Source organism: Lichenostomus cassidix, chromosome 25 (genome assembly GCF_008360975.1).
Source record: "Lichenostomus cassidix isolate B80296 chromosome 25, HeHo_3.0, whole genome shotgun sequence".
Lineage (NCBI taxonomy): Eukaryota > Metazoa > Chordata > Aves > Passeriformes > Meliphagidae > Lichenostomus > Lichenostomus cassidix.
In genome coordinates, this window is record NC_139505.1 from 873,451 (window position 1) to 893,858 (window position 20,408).

A 20,408-nucleotide genomic window follows, 5' to 3' on the forward strand; every position below is an offset into this window, starting at 1 on the left:
AGGGGGGATGGAGCCAGGGTGTCTTCTGTGTGTAGGCAGGTGAAGGTGGGGCTGTGTGGTGTCTGGGTGATGAGGGTGGGGGCCTCTGCTCTCTAGGATGATGAAGGTGGGGAGGTCTCCGTTGCATGAGGAGATAAAGGCAGGAGTGTCTGAAGTACAGGATGGTGAAGGTGTGGTGTCTGCTGTGATGTGGGGGTCTCTGCTGCCCTGGGGGATGGTGTGGGGGGCTCTGCCACATGGGGTGGTGAAGGTGGGGGTCTTCAGTGCACAGGGTGACAAAGGAGGGGATCTCCGGAGTATGAGATAGTGAAGGTGGGTCTCTCTGCTCTCCTGCGAATGAAGGGGGGGCTGGGGGGGGGCTCTACTCTGTGGGGTGATGAAGGTGGGGATCTCCACTGTCCCAGGGGATGAAGGCAGGGGTCTCGGGATGGGGATGGCGGGGATCCCACCCACAGCAGCACCGCCGGGGTCTCAGCCGCGGCATCCCGGCCAACACCAGCCCCTCCCGGCACACACGGTGCCGCCCCCGCCCCGCCCCGGGCTGGGCGGTGTCGGAGGAGCGGAACGGGGCGACGGGGCCGGGAGGGAAGTTCCGCCCTCGGGCAGGGTCGGGCGGGGTCGGTGCCGGTGCCGGTGCCGGGGCCATGCGCGACGGGAGCCGGCGGGGGCGGCCGCGGCGGGGCAGCGCGGCCCGGGGGGGGCATGGGGGCGATGGGGCCGCGGCTGCTCCTCGCCGCGGGGCTGCTGCTCGCCGCCGGCACCGGGAGAGCTGCAGGTGAGCGGGGAACGGGGGTGCCGCGTGTGGGGTTCGGTGGGGACCGCGGCTCGCCCCCGGTCGGGACATCGTGGGGCTACCCACGGGGAGCGGCCGGGGAGGATCGGGATGGGATCGGGAGTCGTAGCTTCCCCCTCTGGAAGCTCGTTGCCCCCTCCCCAGGATGTCTGGTGTGTGTCCCCGGTATGCTCGGTGCGCCCCCCCGGGCGCGCGGTGACCCTCCCCGGGACGCTCGGTGCTCCCCCGGGACCCCGGTTCTGTCCGGCCGCCGGCACCCGGCGCTCCCCGGGCTGGTGGGGCCATGGGGAGCGGGGTCTGCGTGTCCCCCCAAACCCCTCTCCGGCATCCCCCGGGCCCTGGGCAGGCAGGGGTTCCCCAAAAGCTGGCGGGAGGGGTGGCTCTGAGTCAGCCGGGCCGGGCTCCCAGCCCTGCCCAGTCTCCGTGCCGGTTGTGCTGGGCAGCTGGCCGAGGTGATGCAAGGCTTGGCCGAAGAGCCCATCCCGTCCCCGTGCACCCCTTAAACAGGGGCTCCCCCACAGGCTCTGCTGGGAGCCGTGCCTTTGGCTGCCGTGAGGTGAATGTGCGGATCCGTGTTACTGCTTCCCACCCCAAACCCCTGCCCTGGGGGGCTGCAGTGGGTGACGGCAGCGGTCTGTAATGTGATGAGTGACCAGACTTCGATGGAGGGTCCAGGGTGCAGACTGGGGGGGCCGGGATGTGAGGGGTGACGGTGGGGTTGTGGGCTGTGGTGGGTGACTGCGGGGGTCTGGGCTGTGGTGAGTGACGCAGTGGTGACACGGCGGCCCCGGGCCCTGGGCAGGTGACAGCTCACAGCAGCATAGTGAAGAATTAGGACACTTCTGGTCCGTGACCCCGTGGGTGCTGTGGGATAACCGGACACTCAGCTTGGCAGAGGCGACCCAGGTGAGCCCCCGCCCACATCCCTGGGGTCCCCCATGCTTGTGACAGTGTCGTGGGGGCTGCCTGCACCCTGCCACCTCCCCCTGCCCTCTTTTCAGTGCAGGACATGCGCTGTCCTGGCACCATGTCGCTGGCGGTCCCAGCACCCAAAACCCTGGCATCCCGGAGGCAGTGGGGAGGGGGACCTTCAGCAAATCCCCCTTCCCCTCCTGATGCTGGGAAGGACCTTGCTGGGTCGGGGTACCCACCCCGCACCCCTCCCGGCTGGGGCGGAAGGGCCCAGCCCACCCCGCGGCCGTTGGGAGTCTCTCCAATGTTTCCGCCGCGCTGCACCGGGCAGGAAGCGCGGGGGAACGGGGTGGGGGCCCCGCTACGTCCAACCCCCCTTTCCCCGACACAATGAGCCCGGGAGGGAGGGACTCTTCCTGCGGGGTGGGCAGGGCATCCCTTCCGACCTCTCCCTCCGGGCACGCGCCAGGGCCACGCGGGTCCCCGACCCCCGCACGGGTCACGGTGCTTCTGAGGGTGCGTGGGGAGGGGGCAGCTTGGGGCAGGGGGTACCCCGCTAACCGCGGCCTGTGTCAGGGGGGATTCCCCGCCCGTCTGAGGGTCCTGCTGGAGCTGGAGGGGATGCAGCTGGTGCTGGAGCTGGAGCAAAACTGGTGAGTCTGTGGTTCTGAGGGCAAGAGCAGGAATGGGAGCAGGATGGGGGTCCCGGACCCATGCAGGGTGGGGGTCCTTCTGGGACCCTGGGGCTCTGTCTCTATCCATGGTGCACTTGGAGTGGGGGTCCCTTATTCCCTGTCTCCATCCACGGCACAGGTGGGGTGGGGGTCTCAGGGTGCACCCACAGCAGGGTGGGATGGAGTGGGTCCTCCGTTTCTGCCGGGGTGTGCTCAGGGTGGGGTGAGCTGCGGGTCCCTGCTGTGGAGTGACACAAGTCTCTGTCAGGGAGCTGGTGCAGGGCACCGGGGCACTACTCTATTACCTGCCCGATGGCACACGGATGATCCAGGAGCCCAGCAAGCAGGTATGGCCTCGGGCACTGCCGTCACCTGAGCTGTCCCCAAGCTGTCCCCGTGCCCCAGGGGGATACCAACTTGAGGCTGGATTCTGAACATTCCTCTCTGCTGCAGGAGAACTGCTGCTACCAGGGTCCAGTGCAGGGCCTCCCCGGGTCCTGGGCCAACCTCTGCATCTGCGTTGGACTCAGGTGAGCCACCAAGCCCAGTGGTCCATGAGCCCACTCCCACTGTGCTGCTGATGGGATGGGCTCCATATCCCAGCTCCTCTGTCCTTCCCCAGTGGCCACCTCTGGTTGACAAAGACCAGGAGCTTCGCGCTGGAGCTGGACACCAGCAGCCCCCCGGGGCAACGTGGGGAGTCCCGAACGCGGGTGGTCCAGTTGGAGCCACAGACGTGTGGGCAGGGCCTCTGCCCTGGAGCAGAGGAAACGGAGCCCCCCTGGCTACAGAGGGTGGGTCACCTGAGGGTCTTGCCCCACAGAGAATGTCCCCATATCAGCATTCTAACATCCCTTTGTCCCCAGGGCAAGCGGGCAGCAGCAGAGCAGCGCTTTGTGGAACTAGTGATGGTGGTTGACCATGCTGCGGTGAGTGCTGAGCAGTGTCCCCAGAACATGGGCTGCCCTCTCCCCAGTGACCCCTCTGACCCCTCTCCCTGTCCCCTCCAGTTCCAGAATTACCCCAGCCTACAGCGTGTTCACACCCGGACCCTGGAAATCGCCAACCAGGTGGATGTGGTGAGTAACCATTGTGTCTGTCCATCCCAGCCCAGTGCCCGGCTGTGCCCTCACCACTGCAGTCCTGGGGGGCCCTGACTCCTCTGTGCCCCGCCAGTTCTTCCGCCCGCTGGGAGTGCGGGTCGCCCTTCTGGCAGTGGAGGTCTGGAGCGAGGGTGACAAGATCGCGATGGGTGGTAGTTCCCGGGCCGTGCTGGAGCGGTTCCTGCGCTGGCGCCGGGAGGAGCTGCTGCCCCGGCTGCCCCACGACAATGCCCAGCTCCTGACGTGAGTGGGGGACCGGGTAGGGTCAGGGAAATGAGGCCAGAGCAGCCCCCCAACCCTCTGTGCTCTCTCCCCAGGGGTGCTCGTTTTGATAATGTCTTGGTGGGGATGTCGACTCAAGCCTCCATGTGTTCCCCCACACGCTCCGGGGGAGTCAGCATGGTCAGTACCTCTGTCCCCTCACCCCATCCTTCCACCACCTGCCCTCCCTGACCTCCTTGTCCCACAGGACCACTCCGTCAGTGTCCTGGTCATTGCCTCCACTGTGGCCCATCAGCTGGGGCACAACCTGGGCATGCGCCATGACAGCGCTGGGCGCCTCTGCGACTGCAGTGACCTCCAGCACGACCGTGGCTGCATCATGGCACCATCCACAGGGTGAGGGCAGCAGGCAGGGCTTCGGGGGGCTGGCGCCAAACCACCCCCCACCTCATGAGCCCCTTCCTGGCTCTGCAGGTTGACACCCGGCTTGAGCTTCAGCAACTGTAGTCAGCAGGACCTGGAGCACAGCCTGCAGCAGGGCCAGGGCTGGTGCCTCTCCAATGTCCCTGAGCCCCAGCTTCTGACTGGGAGCCCCACCTGCGGGAACCACTTTGTAGAGCAGGGCGAGGAGTGCGACTGCGGCCTCAGCGTGGTACGGAGGGCTCTGGGCAGGCCTGACGCTCTGAAGCCACCTCCTGTCTCTGTGGCTCTGCCCAGGGGTGTTGGGCAGGGTGGTTTCCAGTGCCTGGTGCTGGTGACACCCACTGACTCCAGCCCCTTCACTCTGCAGGAGTGCACCGATCCCTGCTGCAACAGCAGCTCCTGCCAGCTGATGCCAGGAGCCGTGTGTGCCACGGAGGATGCTTGCTGCCAGGACTGCCAGGTGCGTGGGGGTGGGCATCCATGCCTCGGGCACAGCAGACACTGCCTGTGGTGGGCAAGTTCTCCACTCACCCTGTTTATCTGACCGTGTGCCCCTGCAGCTGCGCCATGCCGGATACATGTGCCGGGAGCTGCTGGGCGAGTGTGACCTGCCTGAGTTCTGTGATGGGGTCTCACCGCACTGTCCCCCTGACACGTTCCTGCAGGATGGGCAGCCCTGCGCCAGCGGGCGGGCATACTGCTACAGCGGGGCCTGTGCCACCTACGAGGGGCAGTGCCAGCAGCTGCTGGGGCCAGGTACGGCATGGCTGGGGTAGGGGGCCGGGGGTAGGGGTGGGGATGCTGAGGGTCGCTACCCCCACTGCAGGTGCCAGTCCTGTCTCCAGCTCCTGCATGGCCGCCCTGAACACAAGAGGGGATGAACGTGGGCACTGCGGGCAACTCCCCAACGGCTCCTATGTCACCTGTGCCCAGCAGTGAGTGATGTCCCCATCCCTTGCCATGTCCCCCTTGCCATGTCCCCTGCCCTAACCTCTCTGTCCCTGCAGGGACGCTAGCTGTGGGATGCTGCAGTGCCAGCACAGCAGCACCCGTGGGGATAGATCAGAAGGGTCCTGCCAAGGGACCCCCCTGCCCAAGGATGAGGATGTGACAGATGCGGCCATGGTGCTGCCTGGCACCACCTGTGGCCCTGGGAAGGTGAGCAATGGGGCAACAAGGAAGGGACTGCAATGGTCTCCCAGTGCTGACACCCCATCCCCTACAGATGTGCCTCCAGCACCAGTGCCAGGATGTCTCCGTGCTGGGTGACCAGCAGTGCCAGAGCAGGTGCCACGGGCACGGGGTGAGTGCAGGGCCTGGGAGTGTGTGCTGGCAGTGGGCAGCTGCCCACGGGGGCTGAGCTTGTCCGGTGTCACCCACCCAGGTGTGCAACAACCACGGGCACTGCCACTGTGAGCAGGGCTGGGCCCCCCCAACCTGCGACGGCCCCGGCGTGGGAGGCAGCCAGGACAGCGGCCCTGCCGGCCTTGAGCGAGGTGAGGGACGAGGCGAGCGCAGAGAATGGGGCTTTGTGCGGGTGTCGGGGGGGGTGATGGGCACGGAGGGGGCTGACGTGCTGTTCTCTGCAGGGGGAAGCGCCCTGCCCACGGCCCTGCTGCTGAGTGCGCTGCTGGGCCTGGCGCTGGCACTGGGGCTGTGCCGAGCTCGCCGCGCCGGCCTGCACAAGCACCTCTGCCAGCTCGGCAAGGGCACCTCCTGCCAGTACAGGTACTGGGAACGGGGGGCATGTGGGGGGCACATGGGGGGTTGGCACGCTTGTCTCTGCATGTGTGTGCCAAAGCACACAGCTGGCACACGGGTGCCACACTCACCTCTGCATGCGTGTGCTGTGACATGCAGTGACGCACACACCTCTACACGTGTGTGCTGTGACATGCAGGTGGCGCACGCACCTCTGCATGTGTGTGCCATGTCACACAGGTGGCATTCTTGCCACTGCGTGTGTGTACCAAGGCATGCAGGTGGCACACAAGTGCCATGATCATCTCTGCATGTGTGTGCTGTGACACACAGGTAATGCACACACCTCTGTACATGTGTGCTGTGACACACAGGTGGCACATACACCTCTGCACGTGTGCGGCTTGGCACGCAGGTGGCACGCTCAACCCTGCATGTGTGTGCCATGTGAGCACATGTCTGTAGCAGCGGGTGCATGCCTGTGCACACACATGCATGTCCCCCATGGTGGCCACCCGAGCACTGTGCAGGCATGTCCCTGCACAGTGACAGTCCGTGTGTGTGTGCATGCACATCTCTAGCGCAGGTCACAGCCCTGTCATGCACCGTCGCCCCACGTCCCCGCGGCTCCTCCCGCCGCTGCCCCCCGGCCCCGGGCTGAGCCCCCCACTCTTCTCCCCACAGTGCTGAGACCCGGGTGCGGTTCCTGGGTCCCGGAGCCGCAGACGGCTGGAGCGGGTAACGTCACCGCCGGCGCCCGGGCGTGGGGCTGTCCCCGAGCCGTCCTGCTTCGCAAGGCCTCCGGTGCTGCGCTCTTCCCCTGGCAGTGCCCGCGGGGTGTGGGGCAGCCCCGGGGTGCGGGGTGTCGCATCTTCCAGCGCCGAGGGGTTCGTTTCTCTTGGGCTTCTGCTGGTGTCGGTGTTGCTCGGTCGCCATGCGGGTCCCCTGAGTGCCTGGAGCAAACAGGGTCTCATCCTGCCTCTTCCCTGCAGGATCTCACAGCCAGAGCCCCAGTCCAGCAGCAACCAAGGTCCCCCCGCACGTCCCCGGCCCCCGCAGTGGCGTCAGGCCACGGAGCTGCAGGTCATGCATGGCAGCAAGGTGAGGATGGGGGTGGTGGGGGCAGTGGGTTCACTCCGGTCTTGGGGTGCCAGCTCAGAGCGTCCCACATGTGGGATCCCACTCCTTGGCACCCGGAGCAGCCTGGCACAGCCACTTGGCACCACCGGCCGCTCACTGGGATTGATGCCCACCCCAGCTAGGGCTGGGCCCTGGAGCTGTGCACTGAGGGGGGATCTCTGTCTCTGCTTGGCGGGAGGGGGGTCTCTGCATGCTGCATGGCTTGTCCCCCTCTCCCTCTCTCCGCAGCCGGCTGCCCTCGGCTCGGCCCGGCCCGATCCGCCCTCCCGGCCTCTCCCGCCGGACCCTGTGCCCAAGGTAATGCCCAGGCGGGGCAGGGGCATCTCTCAGCCCCCTGGACCTGCTGCATGTCTGGCTGCGCTCCAGCTCTTGGGGATCTCTGTGACACGGGTATCCCCATAACTCCTCCTGCCCACCAGGAGGCTGGTGCCCGTGCCCTGCACTGTCCCCCTGCTCTCTCACTGTCCCTCTCTCTCTGCCCAGGCCTCCCCCTCGGACAGGCCACCCCCCCCCACACGCCCGCTGCCCGCGGACCCTGTGCTGCTGAGCACTCAGGTAACGGCAGCAGCACCTGCGTGTGGGGCAGAGGGCCAGTTCCTACCCCCCAAGCCCATCGGGGGGTTGGCTCGTGACGGAACCTTGACACCCCCATCCCCTTGCAGCCCCCAGGTCCAGCCAAGCCCCCCCCACCACAGCGGCCACTGCCCTCGGACCCCCCGGGCCCTTCAGTGCCCCGCAGCGAGACCCCCCCTGGGCACCCCTATGTCACCGTGATTCCTGCCAGGTGAGCAGGGAAGGGCAGGACACGGCTGGGGGGTCCAAGGGGAGGATGTAGGGTCGAGGCGGGGGCTGTGGGGTGCCAGGGCAGGAATCAGCAGAGGCCAGAGGGGGATGCGGGAGGGCAGGGGGATAGCCAGGAGAAAAGGGGGGCCAAAAAAGGGACGGAGAGGAGAAAGGAGGGGCTATGGGTGGGAATGCAGAGCAGGCGACGGGGGGAGCTGAAGAGGGAAGCTGTGTGAACCCCACCCTCACCCCATCACCCTCCCTTCTCTTCCCAGACCCGCCCCGGCCCCGCCAGAGGCCTGAGCCGCGGGCCTGGAATGCGCAGCGCTGGATCCGCGGGGAAGGCCGAGCCCCGCCGGAGCCCGCCGCCCGCTTTTTCCCCCGCCGAGTCAATAAAGGGGCTGTGAGCCACCTCCGCGCTGCCTCCGCCGCACCGGGACGGGGACACCGCCACCGGAGGGAGCGGGGCGGGACTACAACTCCCGGCAGCCCCCGCGCCGGAAGGGCCTCCCGACCGCCACCGCCGCCTGGCGGGGACTGCGCGCAGCTGCACCGGCGGGGGGGGGCGGTGTCCCGAGGGGCCACGTGGGCACGGGGCGGGGTGAGGGGGACACGGGGCGACACGCACGTGGGCACGTGTGTGTGCAAGAGCTGCTCTGTGGGCACGGGCACACGGGCAGGGGCTGCTCTCTGGGCACGGATAAACATGAGCAGGGGCTGCCATGCAGATGGGCACACGCGTGTGCAAGAGCTGCCCTATGGGTTTGTGCACGCACGTGTGCGAGAGCTGCCTCTTGGGCAGGACCATGTATGCTGGGGCTGCCCTGGGTTCACAGACACACACGTGGACATGGGCAGCCACAGGCGTGGGCACAAGCATGTGCAGGGACTGCGCTGTGTGCATGGATGTGCATGTGGGTGGGGGCTGCTACACACATGGGCACACATGCACAAGTGTTCAGTCTGCGTGGGCACATGTGTAAGAGCTGCTCTGTGGGCACAGGCACACGTGTGTGTGTGTGTGTGTGTGTGTGTGTGTAAGAGCTGTGTGGTGGACAGAGACATACATGGGTGCAGAAGCTGCCCTGTGTGAAGAGGAGCTGCCACAAACACAGACGTGTCTGTGTAAGAGCTGCCCTGTGTTCATGAGCACATGTGGGTGGGGGTGCCAGGCAGACGGGCACACATGTGCAGGAGCTGCCCTGTGTACATGGACACACACGTGGGCAGGAGCTGCTCTGCGGCACAGGCACATGTATGCGTGAGGACTGCCCCATGAGCTCAGGCATGTGTGTGTGCAGAAAGTGCCTTCCAGGCAAGAGGACACATGGGCAGGAGCTGCCACACACATGGGCACATGTGTGCACCAGGCTCCCTTGTGGTCATAGGCACACTTGTGGGCAGAAGCTGCCACAAACGTGTTACATGTGTGTAAGAGCTATCCTATGAGTTTGGGCACATGTGTGCAGGAGCTGTCCTATGTGCATGGATGAATGCTTGGGTGGGAGCTGCTACACACTTGGGTGCATGTGTGTGCAAGAGCTGTTCTGTGGGCATAGACATGGGCAGGAACACGTGTGAGCATGAGCCATCGTGTACTCGGGCACATGTGTGTGCAAGAGCTGTCTGGTAGGCAGGGACATGTTTGTGTGCAGAGGCTGCTCTGAACACACGGACACACATGTTCAGGGGCTGCTTTGTGGGCAGATACATGCATGGACAGAGGCTGTCACACACGAGTAAGTGTGTGTGCAAGAACTGCTCCATTGGTATGGGCATGCATGGTAAGAGCTGCCCTGTGTGCACAGACAAATGTGTGCAAGAACTGTTGACTCTGCATGGGCACATGTGTGTGTAAGAGCTGCCCTATGTATGTGGTCACACAAGTCTGCAAAAGCTGCCACACACATGGGCACACGTGTGTGCCAGAGCTGCCCTATAGGCTTGGACACAGGTGTCACATGTGAGCAGGAGCTGTCACACGTGAGCACATGTGTCTACAGGGGCTGCTCTGAGGGCACAGACACACACACGTGTGCAAGAGCTGCCTGGTGGGCAGGAACACGTGGGCAGCAGCTGCCATGAACATGGACACCTGTGTGTGCAAGAGCTGCTCATGGGCAGACACACAAGGGCAGCAACTGCCTGGTGGGCCCAGGCACATGCGTGTGGGAGAGCTGCCCCGTGTGCACGGACCGTTCTCCCCATCCCCGGGCCCCGCAGAGCCCAGCTGGTGCCGGTACCGGTACCGGTACTGGTGGATGCTGATGCCCGACCACGGCAGGGAGGTGGGTGCAGGGGGCAACCAGTGCTGCTGGTGCCTGTGCTGGTCGATGTCCATGGTACTGGGGCGGTGCCGGGTTGGGGTGGGGTTTCCAGGGAGCCGGATTGGGCCGGAGCTGCCGGTGCCAAGGGCGGTGCCGATGGATGCCAGAGGTGTTGGTCGTTGCTGGTGCCAGGGATGCTGATCCCAGGAGCCCGGGCAGTGTTGGTCCCGGTGCCGGTAGATGTTTACAGTACCGGCTTGGTGTCGGATTGGGAGAGGTTCCGGGCAGTTGCCAGGGATACCGGTCCCAGTGCCGCTGGATGTTGGCGGTACCGGGAGTGCCGGACTGGGGCGTGGCTGCCGGTGCCGGTCCTGGTGTCGCTGGATGCCAGCGGTACCGGCCGGTGGGGAGTTGCCGGTCTCGGTGTCGGTGCCGGTGGGTGCCGGTGCCGTCCGCCAAGGGTTAATGGCACTCGGTGAAGTTGCCGGGCGGCGGCGCGGCGGGATTGGCCCGAAGTTGTCGGGGCGGGCCGGGCCGTGCCGAGCCCCGCCGGGCCGCCCCGCCCGCCGCCCCCCACCGCCCCCCGCCGCCGGCGGAGCCATGCGCCCCGCGCCGCTGCTCGGGCTCCTGCTCTGGGCGCCGCTGCTCTGGGTGCCGCCGGTGCGCGGCTTCCGCCACGGCGTCCACTGGAACGGCAGCAACCCCAGGTACCGCCGCCGCCCCCGCCGGCCCCGCCGCCTTTGTGCGCCCCGGGCCCGCCGAGCCCCGGGCCCCGCCGAGCCCCGGGCCCGCGCCGCCGCGACGGGACGGAACGGGACGGGTCGGGAGGGGCGGCGGGCGGTGGGCTCTGGGGGGGCGGAGCTGCCGGGCACCGGGCCACCGGGCGCCCATGGGCGAGACTGAGACGGGGAGCACCTCCCGGTGGGACCGAAACGGGGAGCATCTCCCGGTGGGACCGAGCCCCCGGGCATCCCCGACAGCACCGAGCCCCCAGGTAGTGCTGAGCAGGCGAGTGTCCCCCGGTGTAACGAGCCCCCGGGCATCCCCGCAAGCACCGATCCCTGGGTGGTATCTCCCGGCGGTACCGAGTCCCGGTGGTACCGAGCCACCGGGCAGCCCTGGGCATTGTCGAGCCGGTGAGAACCTCCGGGGGTGGTGAGCTCTGAGTAGCACCTAACCACCGGGCACCCCCGGCGGTACCGAGCCCTGGGCAGTACAGAGCCGGTGAGTGCTCCAGCTGGTACCGAGCCGCGGGTGCTCACGGTGGGCACTGAGCCGCTGAGCACTCCCAGTGGTACCGAGTCACTGGGCATCCCTGGGTGCCACCGGGACAGCGAGCACCCCTGGGTGGTGCTTAGCCCCGGGCACTGCTAGTGGCACTGAGCCTCGGGTAGCATCCAACACATGAGTCTCCCTCAGTGACACCGAGCTCTAGGTGTTCCCACGCCAGTGGGCAGCCCTGGTGGCACCAAGCCAGTGGGCACTCCTGGTGGCACCAAGCCCCTGATGGCACCCAGCTGGTGGGCATTCCTGGTGCCAATTTCCCGGTAGCACCCACCTGTGCTGAGCCTGTATTCCCTTGGTGGCACTGAACTTTGGGCATCCTCTGGTGACATCAAGCTGGTGGGTGGCACTCTCAGGGCTGCAGGTCCCCATGGCTGGTGTCCCCTCTGTTGGGGGCCATTACAGCCCCTATCCTGCCATGGGTGCTACCCATGGGCTCCTCTGTCACCAGTGGGCCAGGGTCTGGTTCCATCCCTCTTCCCAACTGCCTCCATTTTAGGTATTTCCCAGCTCGGAGCGGCTCGGGGAACAGGGGCAGGGTCACAATGCCAGGCCAGGATCCTGGGGCCTCCCAAATGGAGGTCCTGTGCTCTGGGCCTGCTGGCCTGGGGTAGATGGGCACATGACAGGCAGGGCCAGGGGTACAGGTGCTGCCTTGCTCACCTCCTGTGGATGGAAGAGGTGGGACCCCACCACCCATGGGTGTCCCAGGAAGAGAGACTCATTGTGCCCCTCTGCTGGGTCAGGCAGGGCTCCGTTCCCCCAGCCCTTGGCCCTGCCCAGGCCCGTCCCAGCCGGCGTCGCCCGTGGGATGCTCTGAGTCAGCAGGAGTCTGTGCTCCATCCTGCCCTCTAGGAGCCCCCGGCCTGGGGAGGGGGGAAGGAAGAGTCAGGGCCTCAAGCCCCCCCCTGCCCTTGCCAGCACTGCCATCCTGGTGATGAATGGTCAGGCCTCTACCAGGTCTCTGCACCCTCTGTGAACACTGGCTGCACCAGGGCTGACATGGGGGGTCAAGGTCTTCCTGCCAGCCCCTCTTTTCGATTGCCTGTCCCAGACGCTCAGGACCAAGCGTGTGCACATGCATGTGCGTGTACATGTATGTGCACGTGTGTGTGCCCACAGACCTGCTCCAACCTGGCCTGGCCGCACGTGCTGCCAGCACAGCCGTAAGCTCACGGCATCCCCACCGCTGCTCCAGTACCTGGGCTGTGCCCCATCCCCTGCCCGCCCCGCCACCGGAGCCCGCCCCTTGTCCCCTGCCCCTGCCGCCACCCCCTGCCAGCACCGTGCCGGGGCGGGAGCGTCCCTCCGCACGGCCCCCCCACCGGCGTGTCATGTCCGATCAGCGGCGAGGCGGGTGCCTGGGGCGAGGGGCTTTGTGCCGGGGCAGCGTGGCTGTACCACCCCCCCGGCCGCGGTGGCCGAGCCCATTCAGCTCCAGCGGCCTGCGGCTAATCTGAGCTGATGCCTGGCTGCGTGGCGCGGGCGGTGTCCGGTCGCGGGTTTTGGGGAAAGCCCTGGTCCCTGCTCCGCTGGGGCAAGATGCAAGGGGGCACCCCTCCCAGCGGACCCCCGGCTTCCCGGCTCGTCCTGCCCGGCAGGTTCCTGCGGGACGACTACTCCATCCAGGTGGCCATCAATGACTACCTGGACATCTACTGCCCGCACTACGAGGGGGCGGTGCCCGCCGGCCGGGCAGAGACCTTCACACTCTTCATGGTGGACCGGGAGGGCTATCGCGGCTGCTACGAGACGCCCGGCGCCTTCAAACGCTGGGAGTGCAACCGGCCCCGGGCGCCCTTCGGGCCCGTCCGCTTCTCCGAGAAGATCCAGCGTTTCACTCCCTTCTCACTCGGCTTCGAGTTCCAGCCGGGGGAGACCTACTACTACATCTGTGAGTCCCCCTGGGGTGCAGCGGGGGCTGCACTGGGGTCATGGCACGTTGGGGCGCTAGGTGCAGTCCCCGGGGTCAGAACATTCCAGGGATCTTGGGTGCAGCTCCCCGGAGTTGGGTCTCAGCAGGGTCCTCATGGGACCAGGTTTAGGGCACATGAAGGGGTCAGCGTACATCCAGGATGTCACAGAGGTTAAGAGGAGCACGGGGGGTCTGGGTGATGCCAGGGTTGAGGTGCAGCGGGCTCTGGATATCCCAAGAGTGTGGGCACAAGGGGGTAGGGATGCAGGAGATGTCTGGATGCCTTGGGGTGGGGGGTTCGTGGGGCGTGGGGTGCAAGGGGTGTCTGGATGTCGTGCGGTGGGAGATTCACGGGGGGTGTGGGGTGCAGAGGGGTTCTGCATGCCTCTGGTGGGGGGCACAAATGAATCGGGGTTAAAGAGGTTTCTGAATGCCCCTGGAGGGGGGCACAAGGGGATCAGGGCACACGGGTGGGGTGTGGACGCCCTGGGGTGAGGGGTGCCTGGAGAGATGGATGCAGCGGGGCTGTGGGGTGAAGAGGGGATCTGGATGCCCCGAAGTGGGGGCACGAGGGGTCGGGGTGCTCCCGGTTTGGGGTGCGAGGTGGGCTCTGGGTGCTCCGGGGTGGGGGCGCCGTCCCCGCGTTCCGCCGGGAGGGGGCGCCCCCGGCCCGCGCTGAGCCGCCGTCGGGGGGTCCCGGGGGGCCCGCGCCTGAGAGTCCCCGCTGACCCCCCCCTGCCCAGCCGTCCCCAGTCCCGAGAGCGCCGGGCGATGCCTGAAGCTGCGCGTCACCGTCTGCTGCCGAGGCACCAGTGAGTCCGGCTGGGGAGGCTGTACCCCAAAACTCAGGGGCTCCCCCTCCCCTGAGGCAGACCAGTCCCCACTGCGGGTTACCGGAGCCTCGGGGGAGAAGCTACGTAGCCGAGGGGAGCCTATCCCTGACAACGGTGGGGTTTTTTTTCAGCGCCAGAGCCGGTGACGGAGGTGCCCAATTCACAGCCCCGAGGGCGCGGTGGCCCCGAGGGTGAGTACGGGGGGAGCGGAGAGCGATGGGAAGCCGGGGATCGGCTAGCACTGACCGCTGTTTCTGCCCTGGCAGATGTGGTGCCTGCCCGGGGCACCGCGGTCCCATCACAGCCCTGCACCCCGTGCCTGGCGCTAGTGCTCCTGGCCCTGCTCTGGATCTGACCCCGGCGCTGCCCGTGGCAGGGGGATGGGCTCCTCTGCCCCAACGCCGCTTCCAGACTCTTCCTCACAGCCAACCCCCCCAAGCCCGTGGGGCAGCCCCAGGCCATGACCCGCCTGCCAGACCTCCGCAAAGCCGAGCTGGGGCCGGGAGCTCCGGGCTGTAAGGTGAGGGGGAGCAGGGGCTCCGGGGCAGTGGGTGAGCACCCACCTGCTGCCCTGCAGCATCCCTGGACAGGGCTCTCTCCCTCCCAGGGCCACCGCTTGCTGTCGGCATCGCCGCACATCGGGATTGCCACGAGTCAGCATCGCCGCACGCCGGGATCGCCGCTCCCCGACACTGCCCCGCCGGCCGCCTGCCTCGGCGCTGGGGTCCCCTCAGCGAACGCCTGCTCTGCCCCACGGCCATCGCCTCATCTCGTGCCTTCCCCCACGGACCCCCCATCCCTGGGGGCCAGGGACCCCCAGCCCCGGAGCGGGGCAACAGCTCCAATGGTGGCATCCGCCGCTGCTGGGTCCTCCTCCAGCGAGGACACACTGATCTGTCTTCTGGGAAGACGCCTTCCTCCGTGCCCTCGGTTTGGTTTTAACCCCTGGTAGTGACTGAGCAATACAGTATTTGCAAGATCGCTGCGCCCCAGGTGTGCGGCCACCCCTGCGGTCTCCCCGCCCGTGCCCCCTGTCCCTGCACCGGTGACAGGGCAGCTGCTCCGGGGGGGTCCCTGCCGCTCTGTCCCTCCACAGCCTTTATGGCCGAGGGCTTAATTGCAGCAGTTTGATATTTAGTCGTCAGCTCCTGTCACCAGAGAGCTTTAATTACAGATGAGCTGCCAGTAATTAACACCTGGTGGTGGGATGAGCACTGGGACAGGGGGTGAGGGGGCAGTGGCCCTGGGGGTCACTCACCTAAAGCCCCCAGCCAGGCAACCTGATCCCTCTTACCACCCTTGGGTGTAGTTGGGGTGCCCACAGAGCAGCCACTGTCTGTCCATCGGTCCATCTGCTATGCACCCCATGAGATACACCCCCAAAGTCTGGGGCTGTGGGGAGCTGCAGGGTTTCCCCCTTCCCCGGTGGACACCCAGGCTGCTGCGGGGACTGATCCCATGGCACAACTGGATCCCTGTCGGAATCACGGCTCCGGTGCAGCCACATGCCCCAGGCTTGCCAACTGGCAGGAGAGTTCCCTGAGGCTCTTTGTCACCCATCCCATGAGTGCACCCCCCCACTTGTCCTCTCGGGGTCTCAAGATGGGCCCAGCTCCCCCCGGGACTGCCCGTAGCGGTGGGCCCCAGCCCCTCGCCGCACAGGCGTTGCCGGCCGCCTGCCGCAGTGGTGCCGGGCACGTCAGACAGGTTTTATGGCTTCTGGGAGAAAGAAGCTGCTTGGCAAGAGGCTGAGCGAAAGCATCGACCGTGCCGCTCCCCTCCCCCCGCTCCGCTGCCTGCCCTTCCCCCACTGCACCCTGCACCCCATCCTGCACCCCACCCTCCACCCCATCCTTACCCCCAGCCCCACCGAAAGGAGTATCCCATGCCCATGGGGGACAGAGGGGCTGCCTAGTGCAGAGGGAGGCATGTCTGGTGGGATTCCCCCCCAGGAGGGGATGAGACCATCTGGGGAACATTGTAGCCAAGGGACCCCCATGTGGGATGCTGGGTGAGGGCATCCCCCAAAGTACCCACCTGAGGGGATGCTGGGGGACAATGATGCCAGGAGGACCAGCATGTGGGGATGTCAGGGGTGATGGTAACTTGTAGGACCCCCATGCAGGGATGATTGGGGGTTGTGCCCTGTGGGACCCCTAGGCAGGGATTCCAGGGGACAACAATGACCTGTGGCATCCCCATGCAGGGATGCTGAGGGGCTGTGCTCTTTAGGTCCCCCATGAAGGGATTCTGGGGTGCTGCGCCCTGTGGGAACCCCATGTGGGGATGCTGGCTGGGGGCATTTCCCAAAGAACCCCCATACAAGGATGCTGGGGGAAAACTGTGCCCTGCAGAACCCCCATACAGGGCTGCTGGTAGATTGTGCCTTGTGGGAACCCATGCAGGGATTGCAGGGGGGCTGCCCATTGCACCACCCCTTCCCCAGACCCCCAGGGATTCACAGGCGAGGCCAAGGGGTCCCTGCGGAGCCCTGAGGGTGTATGCTGGGTCCGGGCACAGCGGGGCCCTGTCCTTGAGCCGGCGTTGTTTGGTATGCGGGAGCTGCCACTGGCTTCAAATCCCATCGACTTCCAATGAGCAATGCCATCAATAACGGCTAATTGATGGCGCGGCCGCTCCAAATCAGATTCCCCGTCCCCTGAATCCAATTGATGGCTCCGCACCCCGCAGCCGCCGCGGCAGAAATTGAATCTATTCAAGGAATGGGCTCCATTAGCCCATCCCTTCTGTCTCGCCATCCCCCTGCCTCGGGGCCCCCTCACCCCCCCCAACGCCACCCACACCAGCCGGGATGCTGGGGTGCCATGGGGAGGAGCATGGGGTGAGGATGTTGGGTGGGTGGGAGTTAAACCTTCTGAAATCGGGAAGGAAAAATTTATCACCTGGAATAGCAAGTGATGGGAAATGGTAATAGGCAGCACTGAGATGGAGAGCAGGATAAAGAGCCGTGTCGTGCCAGGGGCCGGGAGCTGCAGTGGGCAATAGGGTGGGGGCACAGCATAGCCGTGCCCACCCCGTGCCCTGGCTCGCTGTTAGGACAGAGGCCGCGGAGGTACCACGGCACCGGGATGAGCCTGGGCGCAGTCCCTGAGCTCCATGGTGTTCCCAGCAGCTTCCACTCCTGGCACCACATCCCTCACCCGGCCACGCTGCTGAGGTCTCCCCACCCAACTCTGCCAGGACAGGGGCTTCAGCGAGCCCCAAACACCCCTCACAACCCCGGGGTGAGGATGAGGTCAGGCACTGCAGCTGTCCTGGAGCAGAACCAGGACACTCAAGGAACACGGGGCACAGTGCCTCACCCCGAGGGCTGAAAGGGAGCACAACCCCCCAGGGTGGTGGAGCCCATGCCTGCCTGCCTCCCGCGGGCGAAGGGCAACGGCGGCAGCACCCACCCGAGAGCTGTCGAGAGCATCCCGGAGATGGGAAATGGCTCCGTGTCACCATGGAAACGGGGCCACTGGCTCGACATGCCGAGGGGACACGTATGCTGAGGGGACATGCACGCTGAGCCCTGAGGAGCAGGGCACTGGGGGTGCCAGACACTGGGCATGATAGACTGGACAGCAGGCACTAGCCGCAGGCTCCCCAGGACCGTGGGGCCACACCACAGAGCCCATCGCCCACCTCGGACCAGCTCCCTCATTACCCGGTGGTCACGGGCACTCTGAGGGATGCCACCTCTTCGTGATGCCACCCGAGCGTGATGCCACCCCGGCGTGATGCCACCCTGGCATGATGCCACCCGTGGCCGGGCAGCTCCACACCACCACACCAATGCTCAGCACAGGGTGCGGGGGCCGCAGCGGCTGTTCCCCGAGCAGCCGCCTGATGATGCGCATCGTCAAGGTTATAATTTAGCAAAACACTCAGCGGGGGCTTGGAGGGAGCCGGCCCGCGCCGGTTAATTAACCGGAGCCGCACGCACTGAGCCCGCTCCTGCCATAGCAATGAGGGCGCGGGCACTGGGCTGGCGCTGGCGCGGCACAGGCGTGCAGGGACTGTCGCATCCTACCCGCATCCCGGGGGGCTGGGCGAGCAGCTGGCCAGTGCTGGCTGCCAGCTGGGAGCAGCGGGCACTGATGTTTGTGTCCACTCCAGGGCCCAGAGTGGCAGCCAGTGTGGCAGGAATGGTCATCGGGGTGTGAGACAGCCTGGCACTGGTGGGTGTGCACACACGGGGTGTAGGCACAGATGCTGCCTGTGCCATCACTGTTCTGGGCAAGGGTGGCTCTTTGTCCATGCCTGTGTCCATCTGTCCTGTCATGCCTGTGCCCTTGCACGTGCTGGAATGCACCCCCAGTCTGATGTAATCCTGCTGGACAATAATCCTGCTGTGCCAGAACAGGGATGGCAGGAGCTGCCCTTGCTGTCAGCAGTGCTTGGACCTGCTGCAGACTGAGGGCCTGTGGGGTCCCTGTGCTGGGACAACCTCTGGATCCCTGGGGAGGATGATTAGGACTTCAGTGGGTGGGTGCAAATGACATGGGTCCCCATCCCAGCACACTGTGTCAGTGTCCCCAGGGCAGCCAGAGAGTGAGGGCAGAGGCTGGGGTGGGTGCCCACCCAGGGCAGCACTTCCTAAGGGTGCCTGGGTGGAGCTGAGGGGCTCTGTGCCAAAGTGTCACAAGGGTCACACCACCTGCGCTGCCATCCGGCCTCTCTGGGCACAAGTCCACTGGGAGGATGCTGTGGGCATGTTGGAGATGAAGCCCTGTAGTGTCTCTGGCCCTGCTCCTCACATCCACCGATTTGCCCTCTGCTCCTTTGATCCTCGGGCTGCTCACGAGTTCCCTGGCAAACAGCTCATTAGCCATGGCAGAGCCCGGTGCTGCCTGACCAGTGTCTGGCTCCGCTGGGCACGGGGCGGTGTTCTCTGCTCTGCCATGGGCAGCTCCCTGGGTCCCTGCAGCCCCAGCCTGGTGACAGAGACATGACAGGCCAGCCCAAACAGCTGGCAGGAGGACTGGTTGGTGTGGCCGGCCCATGGCCAGAGGCAAGAGCAGCACAGGCAGATCGATGCACTGAATTATTGAGCACAGGAACACAAAGTGGCTGCCACAGCAACACCTTGCACGGGGGGCACAGGGCAATGCTCACACCCAGGCACGAGACCCCCACCTAGCCCAGATGGAGCAACTGGACACCCACCGCCAGGCTGCAGGAACGCTGCGCCCACCCAGGGTCCTCTGCCACCCCCTCAGGTGGCTGGATGAAAGCGGCACAGGGCACCCCACACCCCCCAGCACCTCTTGATGCTCTCCTGGCTGTCCCTGGTGGTACCACCAGCTCTGTCCCCTGTCCAGCACCCAGCTCCCAGCACTGTAGTGTCACCTGGCCAGCAGCACAGGCATGGGACAACTGCAGCCAGTGGAGGGATCCCCCCATCTTCGCTGTGCCCCTGGCCCCTCTAGTGAGCCATTTCCAAGCGATGCATTATTGAAGCCCCCCTGTGCCATCGCTCATGGCTGGCGTGATGGCAGGCACTGCATCAGCCCTGATGAATATTTCAGGCCCTGAAATCTCCTGCGCCTGCACACTTAGTCCTGGTCCCCCCTTTCCCCCCAGCTTATTGGCTCCTTTGCTTCCCTGCGCTTCTGCCCAGCACCAAGGGCACAGCACGGCAGGGACACTGTGTCACCTGGTCCCTTTCCCTGGGGACAGTCGCCCGCATCCACGACCCCTGCCTGGGATGGGATGGGGATGGGGGTGGGCTGCTCTCAAAGGGAAGGTGGGTGACGCCAGGACTGGTGGCTCATTGCCAGGGCAGAGTCAGAGCATCACCACAGCGCCAAGCTCAGCACCAGCTGAGGGTTCCTAGGATGGCTCCTGTGTTTCCCAGGACACCTGTGCCCATCCCCAGCCCTCATTTGGGCCTGAGAGACAATAGGTTCCCTGGCACCATCACCCGCAGGGTCAGGGCAGGAGAACGGGGACAACCTGGGACAGAGCACATTGATCTGTCCCTGGCACCCCCCAGCTCAATGCCACCTCTGCCAGTGCTCCCCGATGCTGATTGCGGTGTGATCTATGTATGGTGGGAGCAGGATATTGATGCTTCTTGTCACCCCTTCATCAGATTAATGTCACCTAGACACAACCAGACAATTCACAGGGGACACCAAGGTGGCATGGCCAGGATGAGCAGAGGATTTTCCAAGGCCAGTGTGGAGCCAAGTGCTGGAGCTGGTGGCCACAGATCCATCTCGGTGTCCTTGTCCCTTCCTCAGGGAGCTGTGGCAGCAGTGGGGCCAGGTGCCAGCCCCCGCCGTGCCCGCCCTGCCCAAGCCTCCCACCTGGCACGGCCCTCACACCCTCCAGCACATCTGTGCCGTGG

The 20,408-nt window shown here is 65.9% G+C and overlaps 2 protein-coding genes across 7 annotated transcripts; both read left to right on the forward strand.

Moving 5' to 3' along the window:
• The first annotated feature begins 592 nt into the window (after positions 1 to 592).
• ADAM15 (ADAM metallopeptidase domain 15) lies at positions 593 to 8,164 on the forward strand. Of its 5 annotated transcripts, XM_085082235.1 has the most exons (25): positions 593 to 775; positions 1,596 to 1,699; positions 2,282 to 2,358; positions 2,648 to 2,726; positions 2,833 to 2,909; positions 3,002 to 3,173; positions 3,246 to 3,308; positions 3,390 to 3,458; positions 3,556 to 3,725; positions 3,800 to 3,884; positions 3,952 to 4,100; positions 4,179 to 4,356; positions 4,495 to 4,587; positions 4,688 to 4,883; positions 4,954 to 5,062; positions 5,135 to 5,285; positions 5,353 to 5,430; positions 5,512 to 5,623; positions 5,717 to 5,855; positions 6,513 to 6,566; positions 6,821 to 6,929; positions 7,197 to 7,265; positions 7,452 to 7,523; positions 7,631 to 7,752; positions 8,027 to 8,164. In XM_085082235.1, the coding sequence occupies exons 1-25, from the start codon at positions 703 to 705 to the stop codon at positions 8,052 to 8,054; spliced, it is 2,628 nt and encodes an 875-aa protein (XP_084938361.1). In that variant the 5' UTR covers positions 593 to 702; the 3' UTR covers positions 8,055 to 8,164. The 5 variants fall into 5 exon arrangements, with proteins under 5 accessions (XP_084938361.1, XP_084938363.1, XP_084938362.1 ...); XM_085082237.1 differs by lacking the exon at positions 7,197 to 7,265; XM_085082236.1 differs by lacking the exon at positions 6,513 to 6,566 and having other exon boundaries at positions 594 to 775.
• Positions 8,165 to 10,583: 2,419 nt separating this feature from the next.
• Positions 10,584 to 14,539, forward strand: EFNA4 (ephrin A4). Of its 2 annotated transcripts, XM_085082434.1 has the most exons (5): positions 10,584 to 10,725; positions 12,904 to 13,196; positions 13,961 to 14,029; positions 14,182 to 14,241; positions 14,317 to 14,539. In XM_085082434.1, exons 1-5 carry the CDS (start codon positions 10,619 to 10,621, stop codon positions 14,403 to 14,405), a joined length of 618 nt encoding a protein of 205 aa, XP_084938560.1. In that variant the 5' UTR covers positions 10,584 to 10,618; the 3' UTR covers positions 14,406 to 14,539. The 2 variants fall into 2 exon arrangements, with proteins under 2 accessions (XP_084938560.1, XP_084938559.1); XM_085082433.1 differs by lacking the exon at positions 10,584 to 10,725 and having other exon boundaries at positions 10,743 to 13,196.
• Positions 14,540 to 20,408: the final 5,869 nt, after the last annotated feature.